This window comes from Notothenia coriiceps, unplaced genomic scaffold (assembly GCF_000735185.1).
Source record: "Notothenia coriiceps isolate Sejong01 unplaced genomic scaffold, NC01 NC01_scaffold00032826, whole genome shotgun sequence".
NCBI lineage: Eukaryota > Metazoa > Chordata > Actinopteri > Perciformes > Nototheniidae > Notothenia > Notothenia coriiceps.
This window is the reverse complement of record NW_011365527.1, coordinates 3,316-16,471: the sequence shown is the minus strand read 5'-3', so window position 1 is coordinate 16,471 and position 13,156 is coordinate 3,316. Positions and strand designations below refer to the sequence as shown.

Genomic DNA, 13,156 nt, shown 5'->3' with positions numbered 1-13,156 from the left:
CAGGAGAGGACTCTTTAAAGTAGAGATGCTACATACTGATATACACCTGAACATCAGCAGGAGAGGACTCTTTAAAGTAGAGACACTACATACTGATATACACCTGAACATCAGCAGGAGAGGACTCTTTAAAGTAGAGACACTACATACTGATATACACCTGAACATCAGCAGGAGAGGACTCTTTAAAGTAGAGACACTACATACTGATATACACCTGAACATCAGCAGGAGAGGACTCTTTAAAGTAGAGACACTACATACTGATATACACCTGAACATCAGCAGGAGAGGACTCTTTAAAGTAGAGACACTACATACTGATATACACCTGAACATCAGCAGGAGAGGACTCTTTAAAGTAGAGACACTACATACTGATATACACCTGAACATCAGCAGGAGAGGACTCTTTAACAGATGAGTTTAGATCAAATATAAATGTCACGACTCAAAATGACAGCGATCAAAGCGATTAGTTCCAGACGAAAAGTGGAGCAATTAACAGCAAACAAACACTCAAAATGTCCATTATGATTTTTTTTTATTACCAGAGCAATATGACTTTACATCACCCAACCATTAAGGGCGAGAATAAAACATAAATAAAACATTCTTACAAAATGTTGCGATAGATCACAAATGAAACCTTTTTTTTTTACATTTGATTTGTTTTATACATAAATCATATTTACACATCTGCCCTTCTTTTTTTTTTTTACATTTGTTGGGAATGAAACCATCGTGTACCACTTTTACAGTACGAACATTTCCTTCGTCGTCTCAAAGCAAGAGGTATAAAAGCTCTCCTCTCGCTAGTGCATTTCATTTTATCGTCAAGATTTAAGGCTACGCAGGGAGGTGGGGGGGGGGGTCGTCTGATTGTCCTGTGGCTTTCCTTTCCCCACATTAAAGCTGCTGATGACTGGATTCACTGAATAACCAATTACAATCTCTGACAACTTATTTGTTCAGCCAGTCGCTTACAGACGCTGTGGGGAAAAGCCACCGCTCGTCTCATTATCTCCGTGTGTCGATGACCTGCTGAGAAACATGTTCTCACAGCAGGGGGGAAATGTCAAAAAAATAACAAAATACTTTCATGCTTTCTAGTTGTTTGATTTAGTCATAGGTGCGGTGCTTCCTAGTGGTCAAAACTACGGTGTCCGAAAGGTGCAAACATTTCCCCTTAGGAGAAACGTGCTGCAGCTTCAGAAAGGATCCAGATATAAAAACACATTAACAAAACATCTTCAGCAACTTGACAACACATGCAGCATTTAGAAAACATTCAGCAACTTGAGGAAACATACGCAGCGTTTACTAAAAGCTGCAGAAACCAAACTGAAGTTGCCGAAGATGTTTCGTTTCTGAAAATGTAAAATGTTTGTTTCGTTGCAACGCACTTCTCGGCCACCGTACGAAGCACCCCAACAAAAGGAGCCCATTCCTCTGTTTCTAGGACAGGATTACACCGAAGCCATAAACCAAAGCCACGGAGCAGCTAATTGGCCGGCCCTTGGAGCCTCTTAAGAAGACACACTGTAATAAACCAGCGCGGACATGAAGTCAAATCCTCAACAAAGAGGGCGAGTTAAGAATCAAGCCGTTAAAACACGAGACAGACGAGGCGGCAGGAGTCGTGGCGCTGCTTTGTGACTCACGGGGAAAGGACCTTTAATTTAACTTCCTACCTGTCCAGCAGGCAGTGCTGAATCTGGGCTTAAATCAAGCTTAAGAATTAAGACAGGTCTATCGGAAACTTTGCCTCAAACTTGCTACTGGTCTTTACTTTAATTTCAACGTTAACAAAAGGACCCGGAAAAATCAGAATACAAAGACGATTGATCGCTGATAGCAAATCAAATAAACATATTGGGACCAAAGTGCTTCACAACATCTTGAGTGTTGATTCTTTTGAAATGTTTTGACCACGTAGCAGCATCATTTGGTGTTTTTAGCTTCTGGTTCTCTCTGCTTTGTCGTTGAATAAACAGCCTTTTAAAACGTGTCCACATTCTGTTCTGAGAAGTGAGGGTGAGGCGAGCAGACAGGAGCCATCGGTATGCTACCTGCACAGATACATGCAATTAAAACATGAAGGGAAGCCCCGCTCGTCATCGACATAAAAGCCCATTGGAGGAAGATAACGCAGAGGATCAGGCTCGTGTCCTCTGAAGCACGCTGAAGGATATGAGTCGAGCCATTAGATGCTGGGAGATATGTCTCAATCCCCTCATTACTGGACGTCTGCAGAAAGAGACACATCTGAAGATATCTATTATTCAAAGGAATAGAAAAATCGATGCTATGAAATCTTAATAGAGGACTACTGGAGGTATTCAAACTGCATTTGTCTCACTAACTGGAGGCAGAATTAGTCAAGTCTGCTTTAAATGGTGAGTAGACATGTTGCCAGGCAGACCTTCTTCTTCTGTGGTTTCTTCTATTCATTGTCAATAAGGGAGGACTAGAAGCATTTCCCTAGCTTGTTGGGAATCGTATATCCATCCAAGCGGTGTTTGGTGACGTCTGTGGCAGCGCTCAGTCACATTGGATAACACTCTGTAAATGAACAGCCTGTTGGTGTGTGTGTTGAAATTGGTGTGTGTGTTGAAATTGGTGTGTGTGCAAAGTGCAAAGGATCTGTGTGGAGCAGAATACCCAAAATGATTTTCTGTGATGCTTAATTCATGTGTTCCAAGGATAAATGAAACCCACCATAACAAATCCCCACAGTATGTGACGTGTTGCAGAAACTAAAAGCAGTGGATTTTTAAACACAAGAAAACACTTGTTGTTCTTGAACGTTATGATCAGGGGGAAACATGTTTTGAAGAGGATTTAGAAGGTGCCGTAAAGCCGGGTGGAGCTGCAGTATTATGCCTGTGTTTGTACTCTGCGGAAACACATTCTTCTGAAAGGGATGGATGATGATGAAGAAGGGGAAGAGGAGGAGGAGGAAGAAGAGGAAGAATGTCTCTCAGCAGAAGAAGATCTCTCCGTCCAGAGGAGGCTCGGGGAGGTGCTGAGGGTCTGCAGGAGGAGAAGAGAGGGGTCAGCGTCACACGAGAGGAATAACTGACAATAGCCTCAGTGTGTGTGTTCCAATGTGTGTGTGTGTGTGTTCCAATGTGTGTGTGTGTGTGTGTGTGTTCCAGTGTGTGTGTGTGTGTGTGTGTGTGTGTGTGTGTGTGTGTGTGTGTGTGTTCCAGTGTGTGTGTGTGTGTGTGTGTGTTCCAATGTGTGTGTTCCAATGTGTGTGTGTGTGTGTTCCAATGTGTGTGTTCCAATGTGTGTGTGTGTGTGTGTGTTCCAATGTGTGTGTGTGTGTGTGTGTGTTCCAATGTGTGTGTTCCAATGTGTGTGTGTGTGTGTTCCAATGTGTGTGTTCCAATGTGTGTGTGTATCAATGTGTGTGTATCAATGTGTGTGTATCAATGTGTGTGTATTCAATGTGTGTGTATCAATGTGTGTGTATCAATGTGTGTGTGTATCAATGTGTGTGTATCAATGTGTGTGTATCAATGTGTGTGTGTGTGTGTATCAATGTGTGTGTGTGTGTATTCAATGTGTTTCATATTAAAGGTGCAGAGTGCATGTACTGTCCTCTCTATGTGCTGCTGTTCTATAAATACAGGCAGACACGGAGAAATATTTTTCAAATACATCAACTCAAACAAAAGTACATGGTGCAACCATTTTCATAAAGTCATAATAAACAAAGTGACTCCAAACCAACGTCAGGATGGCAAAGAAAAGGTAAACATATTTTAGATTTCTAGCCTAATAATTGCTTTAAAGAAAATCTTGGTAGCTTATCCTTAAAAAAGCCTCCGTTTGAATATCTTTAAAACATATTTTTAAGTCAGATTTTGCCTTGATATTAATTGTTTTTTTATGAAATAGCTTTTAATGTAAATGTATTGATTTAAACTGCTTGACTCTAAATGTTTGGATGTGTAGCATCACTTGCACGGACTTCTCACCGACATTACATCTGGACTTCTAAATGATAAATATCTTATCTTTGCTGCATTTAAAAAGCTGCCATAAAGCCTTCATACTAGACAGGTTGTTATCTACTACATAAGATCCTCCACTACAAACAGCCTCGTGTGTTGTCTGCCTCTTCCTGCACTCTGATCATAATGTATTTGTTATATTTGTGTATTTCCTGGACAACAGATCCTGTGTTTCTCTACCTGCCGCCTGCGGACCCCCCCCTTTGCCTTTCTTCTTCTTCTTGTCCTTGTCTTTGTTCTTGCAGAGCGTCAGGAGGCTCTTCTGCTTGTTGGCCTCGTTGCCCTTCAGGCTGGACGAGCTGAAGGGGTTCAGGCCCTTCCCNCTTCTAAATGATAAATATCTTATCTTTGCTGCATTTAAAAAGCTGCCATAAAGCCTGCAATAATACTTCATACTAGACAGGTTCAAAACAGCCTCGTGTGTTGTCTGCCTCTTCCTGCACTCTGATCATAATGTATTTGTTATATTTGTGTATTTCCTGGACAACAGATCCTGTGTTTCTCTACCTGCCGCCTGCGGACCCCCCCCNGGACTTCTCACCGACATTACATCTGGACTTCTAAATGATAAATATCTTATCTTTGCTGAATTTAAAAAGCTGCCATAAAGCCTTCATACTAGACAGGTTCAAAACAGCCTCGTGTGTTGTCTGCCTCTTCCTGCACTCTGATCATAATGTATTTGTTATATTTGTGTATTTCCTGAATAATAAACCGTGTGTTTCTCTACCTGCCGCCTGCGGACCCCCCCCTTTGCCTTTCTTCTTCTTCTTGTCCTTGTCTTTGTTCTTGCAGAGCGTCAGGAGGCTCTTCTGCTTGTTGGCCTCGTTGCCCTTCAGGCTGGACGAGCTGAAGGGGTTCAGGCCCTTCCCTCTGGGTCTGGAGCGGGGGGGAGGGTCCGGCTGGGGGTCCGGCTCCAGAGTTTGGGAGTCATCCGACGCTGTGGAGGGCGTCCTCTGGAGGAGAGAGAGGGGCACAGCTGTTATCCACATCTGGTGGAGAACATGCAGGAAATGTGTTTTACATATTCTTCCTATTATTTTTAAATACGTATGGTATGAGTATATCTGTATTGTGTTAACTGCTCATCAATATTTTTTATATTATTTACTATACTTTTTGTATTTGTATATTCTAAGTAATTATAAATATATCACTATCAAGAGGCTCCAGGTTTCATTGAGCCTCTCGTCCTGCAGGAGCAGCAGACTATGTTTTTATCGAGTCACATCACATGCTACGGAAGCAATGCTCATTTATTTATTCATTTTCTTCATTGTAAATGTTTGTACCGGTGCTTTTTGGTGCATGTCAATGGCGGCCGGCCCATAGGGGCGCTAGGGGCGCCGCCCCCCCTCTTCCCACATTACAAATAAAAAAAAAATTAAAAAAAATATATTTAAAACATTTTTTTTTTTTTTTTTAATAAACAAGGTAAATATTATATAATTGGTGTCAGTAAAATGTATAATCTACAATAAAATCTCGTTTCAATTGTGTTACGATGTCTAAAGTTACTGATAAGTCCCATGTTTCCTGCCTGGCCTTGCCCGTGTATCATTCCCCTCTCTCGTCTGGGCGCTGTGCAGCAGAAGCCAACTGTTGCTATCTTTAAACTATGCCGCCGAAACATCATGTCAGATTCATAGCTAACCACACTGAAGATTATGGAGGTATTGATCAGTCTTCTCATATTTTTAAGCCTCAATTTGTCCTCCCCCCCCTCTAACATCACCAGAAGTCATCATTTAAGGGGTCTTTTCTCAATTTTTTTTTTCCGGGAGAGCATCCCCCCGGACCCCCCTAGTATTGTTTGGTCACCATTTCCACAGCCCCACCTGAAATATTTTACACCAGCCGCCACTGGTACATGTCTAAATGTTTCTACATGTGATGGAGCAGGAGTGATCCTTTAGAGATGTGTCTGTCTCTGTTGGCATGTTTCATATTGGATCCTTTGCACTAACTCCTGAGCCTTTTTGGCTTATTTTGTAACAACGTTTCCTGATTCTGGTCAAATATGGTCCATAAATAAGTTTTTCCAGCTACTTACAAAATCTCTCTGTATCTACATATCCCATCTTAATTCAAGAAATGTTAGCAAGCATATTTGAACTAGTCCACTGGCTGATTTCTTGAAAACACCTTGTTTTCATTATTGTTTTGGGGCAGCATTTGTTCCAGTGTGTCTGCTCCCTGCAGACTGCCTACAGGTCAGAATGCCCTGACCCTGGATCAGTTCAGAGTCTCCTCTCACCTCCGACACTGTGACCTCCTCCATCTTCTGGATCTGCCTCTGCACGGCCTCTCTGTCTCTCTCCAGCTTCCTCTGGGAGTCCCTCAGCCTCTCCAGGTCTTTCTGGTACTCCTCCTTCCTGCTCTGAAGACCCTTCCTCTCCTCCTGCAGCTGCTGCTCCTGCTGCTGCACCTCCTCCTCCTGCAGTGGGGGGGGGACAGGGGGAGGAGGCAGGGATTTATTGAAAGGGAACGCTACCAAAGTACCAATGATCAAGTATGTTGTTGTTTTTATTTGTATTTATCTTAATCTTTGAGGTGTGCAACATGTAGTTTATACGGTTAACACTCGGTTACTTTCGGAAACCACGTGATGTCCACATGATGGTAGGTTCCAAAGTAACTAGATGCATAGGTAGGTAGACTGCTAGGTGTGCAGAATCACACACGCATAGACACAGTGCTGTAGAGTCACCTGTCCGTGCAGAAGCCCCTCCCTCTCCAGCAGCTGCTCCTCCCTCCTCTCCCACTCCCTCTCTCTCCTCCTCTTCTCCTCACTGTGGGCGTTCTGCTGCCTCTGCAGAGCGCTCACTTCCTGTCTCTGTTTCTCCAGACTGCGCTGCTTCTCCTGCTCGATCAGAGAGCCTCCGGGCCGGGGGGGGGGCCGCGACGAAGAGGAGGAGGAGGAAGAGCTGAGGGCCAAACGCTGGTCCTCCATGAAGCTGTCCTGCTGCACCACCACCGCCTACACACACACACACACACACACACACACACACACACACACACACACACACACACACACACACACACACACACACACACACACCAAGTTTTAGTTCATCTCTAATTTGAATTTTCTACATACTGATATACACCTGAACATCAGCAGGAGAGGACTCTTTAAAGTAGAGACACTACATACTGATATACACCTGAACATCAGCAGGAGAGGACTCTTTAAAGTAGAGACACTAAATACTGATATACACCTGAACATCAGCAGGAGAGGACTCTTTAAAGTAGAGACACTACATACTGATATACACCTGAACATCAGCAGGAGAGGACTCTTTAAAGTGGAGACACTACATACTGACATACACCTGAACATCAGCAGGAGAGGACTCTTTAAAGTAGAGACACTACATACTGATATACACCTGAACATCAGCAGGAGAGGACTCTTTAAAGTGGAGACACTACGTACTGATACGTCCTCTTTAAATGTAGTTACCTGCAGAGTGCTGAGCAGCAGATGCAGGTTGGAGACACTGTTCAGGACCGACTGTTGGAGGAAAGACATCACATCATCAAATGAAATGAAAACATGTATCTCTGTCTCTTGTATGTGTCTCTGTTGCGTAGAGAACACTTGTTTGATGCTCCTTACAGCTGCTCTTGGCTCTGCTTGTTAAAATACTCCACTGACGGCAGGAGAGCTTCATTTTAAACTTTTTCTTTTAACAAGCCGCAGCCGGTGAGTTCTGGTAATATGAATTCATACGCGTGGACTCTCTCAGACAAAGCCGGCATTAAAGCCTGATGAGTTAAAGTGATGTGACCTTTTCTGCATTCAGACTCTGACAAAGAGACGAGGCCTGCGAGCGTCCGGCTGCCAGCACTGTTTACTCTGACTAAAAGGCTCCAATTAATGTTCACCAGGAGCCGCAGACACACCATTTATAACTCTGGGAATATGCAGAAAGTGTTGCTGCAGCAAGTGTAAAGACAGCATGGCGTCCTGTGTGGCAAAAAGGGTAGGATTTATAATTAAAATGTACAGAAACAGCATGTTTTAATCAGAAAACACATGGCACTTTTTGTTAAATCGGGTTTAATAAATATTATTTTGGCCTATTTAGCTTTAATGACTCAGCAATCAGAGTCAGAAATTGGGTTTTGTAAGATGTGCTCCATTTTAGAATTAAATTAATAAATGATTAATTAAAAAATGTCATAGAAAGATTAGATTTTGTCAAAGTAAAATGTCAAATAGAAGAAATAAATAAATACAATAAAATCAAATACGTTCTTAGAATACAAAACAGAAGGTTTGACCACATTCGGCCTAAAGTAGGTTTTTTAATAAAATTTTAATTTTTAATATTTTATTGCAATATTTTTTTTATTTTTCTTCCAGGCAAGTGTTCCCTTCAGACTCTATTGCACAAACATATAGATTTCACAAGAGTTTAATTAAAAATAAAATCAAAAATACCTGTTTATTCAGATTTTGGGCTGGATTTAAAACTTATTTGGGTTGTCTCTTTATTGGATATTTATTATAAAGAATGTGTATAATGTCTTGTTAGTAGAGGATTATTTAACCACATGCAAGATTGTAGCTTATATTGAGTCGTAGGATGTCCATTTCTATCTCTCCTACTCAATTAATACCTGTTTTTTATGATTACTTGTTTAGAATAATGCCACTTATATTTAAAACCAATATGTATAATGAGTGCTTCAGCTGCGGCCTGCACATGAATGAAAGCAGATCAATGTGACAGAAAGAGTCTCCATGTGAACATCAGCTGTTATCGAGTTAGAGACAGGAAGTGTGTGTTACCTCACTGTTCTTCTTCAGCAGCAGCAGCAGGTTGGCGTTTCCTCCCTGCACACACACACACACACACTTAGGACTGTACAGCAGGAAACAGTAATGCACACACACACACACACACACACACACACACACACACAGGACTGTACAGCAGGAAACAGTAATGCACACGCACACACACACACACACACACACACACACACACACACACACACACACACACACACACACACACACACACACACACACACACACACACACACACACCGACTGTACAGCAGGAAGCAGTAATGCACACACACATCTGTTAGTGTGTCTCATTGTGTGTGTGTGTGTGTGTGTGTGTGTGTGTGTGTGTGTGTGTGTGTGTGTGTGTGTGTGTGTGTGTGTGTGTGTGTGTGCATTATGCATACGGCTGAATGTGATTATAGCAGCACATGTGGGCGTGCTGTGATCATCTAACTTCATCTGGGTCTCATTATGTATTACAGATATAATAATACAGCGGTCTTATAGTTCATTGATTTGAAGAAGAGAGGCTTCAGGCAGAAGTAAAGTATCGGGTCTATTTTGAGATTTGGGGCTATGTTGCTTTTATTCCATGTGTTTCTTCACACTAAAGCATCCAACATCACATTTCTTTTTTATTCTAGCGAGTCAATTTATTTTAAATCACCATAAACAAAGCATGTTATGGCGATTAGCGTATTTAAATATATCAGGTGATGTGTTGTACGATACAGATGTGTCTTCAACGGTCTTATTCTGCCGTATAAATCACAACATGGTTAGGTAGTGATCCAGAGCTACACCTAAACACCGCCCATTCATTCCCCTCCACCCCTGACTCCTCAAAGAGCTGCTGGTCGCCATTAGCAGCTCTTTGAGGAGTCGAGAGGCGAATCCAGAGAGAGAGAGAGAGAGGCTGTTCTTAACGGTGGAGTTAATGGAGGAGGACAGTTCACAGTGTCTTCAGAGAGGAGAGTGACCAGCTGCAGAGAAACAGACCTTCTTCAAAACGCTGTCAGACTCCGTCCGGCGTAAATCCCCCGCCGAATCCTCGCTGTCGTCCCCGTCTCCACCTGATGGGGAGAGGAACAAGAGGAGAAAAGATGAGGCTCATGTCTGTATGGAACATGTTAAATATATTTGAATAACTGTCGAGCGAAAGGGAGTCCTGTCGAGAGGAGTTTCTGTTCTGCACATCGTTAAAGGGCAACTGTGGCCGAGAGGGGAACACACTTCACCCGTTAGCTATATCTTAATTAGTTTAAGTCAAACGCCAGATTATATTTAACACAGTCAAACTATTCCAACATCATGGTTTTCTTTGAAAAACTGTTTTTCTTCAGTCGAATTGTGATTTTTCTTTTTGCTGAAAGACTTTTTTTCCACAATATTAACTCATCACATCTATAGTGAACACATTTAAAGTGTAAAACCAGGAAGTCAATTAACCAATTAGTGAGAGGTATCAGAATCAGAATACCTTTATTAGTCCCACAGAGGGGACATTTGCAGCGTTACAGCAGGAAGGAGCCACAGACAGCTTAGTGTTGCGTATCTTACATGCGTTAAAAAAAGTACTAAGTTATAATATAATAAATAATATGCTAAAAAAAAGTTACATAATTTTCAAAAATACAGATCAAAAACAAATCAAATCTACAAATCAAGTCCTGTAGCAGTTCTTAGGATTTAGCAGCCCGGTATATATTACAGTTATTAAAGATGTATATAAAGTATATATTGCACATAGTTTGACGAACTGACGTAACTAATCGCTGCACCTTAGCAGACATTGAGCTGATGTGTGTGTGTGTGTGTGTGTGTGTGTGTGTGTGTGTGTGTGTGTGTGTGTGTGTGTGTGTGTGTGTGTGTGTGTGTGTGTGTGTGTGTGTGTGTGTGTGTGTGAATATTAAAGGCATCACATGTAACCACTGCAGGATAATCTCTGCTTAAAGAGACTATGACACCCCTTGTTGTTAAATACAAACTATGTGCACTATATACCTGGCCTATTATACTGTGTATCATCAATATATCACAGGTCTCAGATATTTACAGAGCCTGTCTCTGATTGGCTGAAACACCAAACAGATCATTGCAGCAGCATTACCCATAATCCCCTCTGTTTCAGCCCTGTTTCCAAAGTGCTGATTCTCTGTCTGTGACACATGTTGATGTAGAAGAGACATGAAGAAGAGGGGACACATGTTGATGTAGAAGAGACATGAAGAAGAGGGGACACATGTTGATGTAGAAGAGACATGAAGAAGAGGGGACACATGTTGATGTAGAGGAGACATTGTTCAGCTGCAGACTCACTCTTGCTGCCGTGCATCTGGTGGCTGTCGAAGCCTCCGAAAGTCTCCGCTCGTCGAGGTAAACTCACAGATCCTCCAGAGCCTCCGCCCTCCTGCACGCTGGCCATCGCCCCCCCCAGGCTGCCGTTCACCAGCCCCTGTAACGTCTCCACTGCGCGCGCGCACACACACACACACACACACACACACACACACACACACACACACACACACACACACACACACACACACACACACACACACACACACACACACACACACGTCACTAAGTGAATCACCGGCTAACTGTGTTACCACTCTGCTCTCTGCTGTTGGCTCCTGTTTCTTAGCAACGATTGACGACCTGTTTGAACCACAGAGTTGGTTTTACCTACATCTTAAGCGTCTGAAATGATATCAACTCTGGCTGCTGGAAAGACGTAAACAGTATCCACATTTATGTACCTATTCAAACACCAAGTACTGTGACCTTTGCAGTGGAAATGAGATGAGAAACAAACGCTGCTCAGAGTCAAATGTGACGACTGTCTGCAGGAAAATGAAATTACTGCCAATTCACATTTTACATAAAGGGAATTACTGCCCGAGGCTTCAGGAGGAGGAGAACACAGGCTGTAATAACTAAACCTCTCGAGCTACTTTCAGACGTGGAAACTCTTTCAGACTTTAGTGCATTAGAGCTGCAAACACGTTTAGTTTAAGGTCGGTTTCACTACAAATCATTAAGATTTTGTGACAACGGTGGACGACAGGTGCAAACTCTCAACAACCTAAACGTTTCCATCAGGGGATGTTTCTTCTTTTGTGTTTTGGCACATTTGTGGTTTTATATTTTCATTGTTTTTGAAGCTGCAGCAACTCTCTAGTAATTCTTGTAGCGAGTTTTCACGTGTCGGCCTCACTATAATCCCAGGAATTGGTTGTGACCGTGCTGTGCCCGTTCCTTTATAGCAGGCATGGGCAAACTAAGGTCCGTGGGCCATATACGGCACGTTGGGATTTTTAATCCGGCCCGCCATTTCAGTTGATCCCACTAGATGGCGCACTCTAGACACATTGACCTTTGCTGGAGTCTGGTCTATTCTCTGGCCCCACTCGGCAACCCGGCAAGATCAAAAAACCAAACACGTCACGCTTACATTGGAGGGGGTCGAGATTAACCTGAGCGATAACAGTTCATGGCGAGTATGGCGAATACAAGTTGTAACAAACAGTAGCGCTGAGCAAAGTGACTAGAACGCGACCACACACGTATAAAAAACACTTATATAAAGTCAGGCAACACTAACCAGCTTAGTGTGATTCTGTTTATTTGAACTTACTTTAATAACCATCCGTTCACTGTTATTGACCATTGTGAAGAGGCAGACGTTTTCCTGTTGTTTTGTATTATTGCAACTATCGGATGGAATCAATACATGGGCTACATGTGGCCATCACAAGTAAAATCATAAAGAAAACTACGCCGGTAAAATATGCGTGTAGAAAACGGCTTATGCCACAATATGATAGCAACAAGTAGTCAAGATAGTCCGATTAGCTAACATCACCTGTAGAATGCCAGAGAAACGTTCATAACAGCGTTGTGATGCCAAACAGCTTTCAGACTAAAACGCATTCACTTATGGGGATGGGGGATATTTATCAGCTGTACTGGGATTGGGTCTAAGATACAAGTTGATGGTTTGGATCAGTGTTTCTCAAACTTTTTCAGACCAAGGACCACTTAACCAATAAAAAAACACTCGCGGACCAACTAACTCCACAAATACAATTGTGATTATGCTGTGTTAGGAGTTTTTAGGAGGTGCAATGTTTACAGTGTAGTTTGTGCAATCGAGAAGGTTAAATAGGGGAAGTGCATTATGTGTAAATAGGTATGGACACGATAGAGATATGTGCAATTTGACGGACACTATGCATAGGTGCAATAGGGAAAGTGCAATATTGATTTGTGTATGAATACAGTAGGGAAGGTGCAATATTTGATTTATGTATAAATA

General features: G+C 42.4%; 2 protein-coding genes across 2 annotated transcripts in view; one reads left to right on the top strand and one right to left on the bottom strand.

Moving 5' to 3' along the window:
- Positions 1-532: 532 nt before the first annotated feature.
- Positions 533-8,841, bottom strand: LOC104961190 (A-kinase anchor protein 13-like). The gene is made up of 6 exons (XM_010789429.1): positions 8,833-8,841; positions 7,498-7,548; positions 6,736-7,005; positions 6,283-6,462; positions 4,756-4,981; positions 533-3,036 (listed from the first exon to the last, which is right to left on the bottom strand). The coding sequence occupies exons 3-6, from the start codon at positions 6,976-6,978 to the stop codon at positions 2,984-2,986; spliced, it is 702 nt and encodes a 233-aa protein (XP_010787731.1). The 5' UTR covers positions 6,979-7,005; positions 7,498-7,548; positions 8,833-8,841; the 3' UTR covers positions 533-2,983.
- A 3,268-nt stretch (positions 8,842-12,109) lies between these two features.
- LOC104961192 (unconventional myosin-X-like) overlaps positions 12,110-13,156 on the top strand; it is a gene marked incomplete at its 3' end in the record, with an annotated part of 3,475 nt that continues 2,428 nt past the window's right edge. The window contains exon 1 of the mRNA XM_010789430.1: positions 12,110-12,123. Coding sequence (XP_010787732.1) covers positions 12,110-12,123 — 14 coding nt within the window. The remainder of the gene's footprint in view (positions 12,124-13,156) is intronic.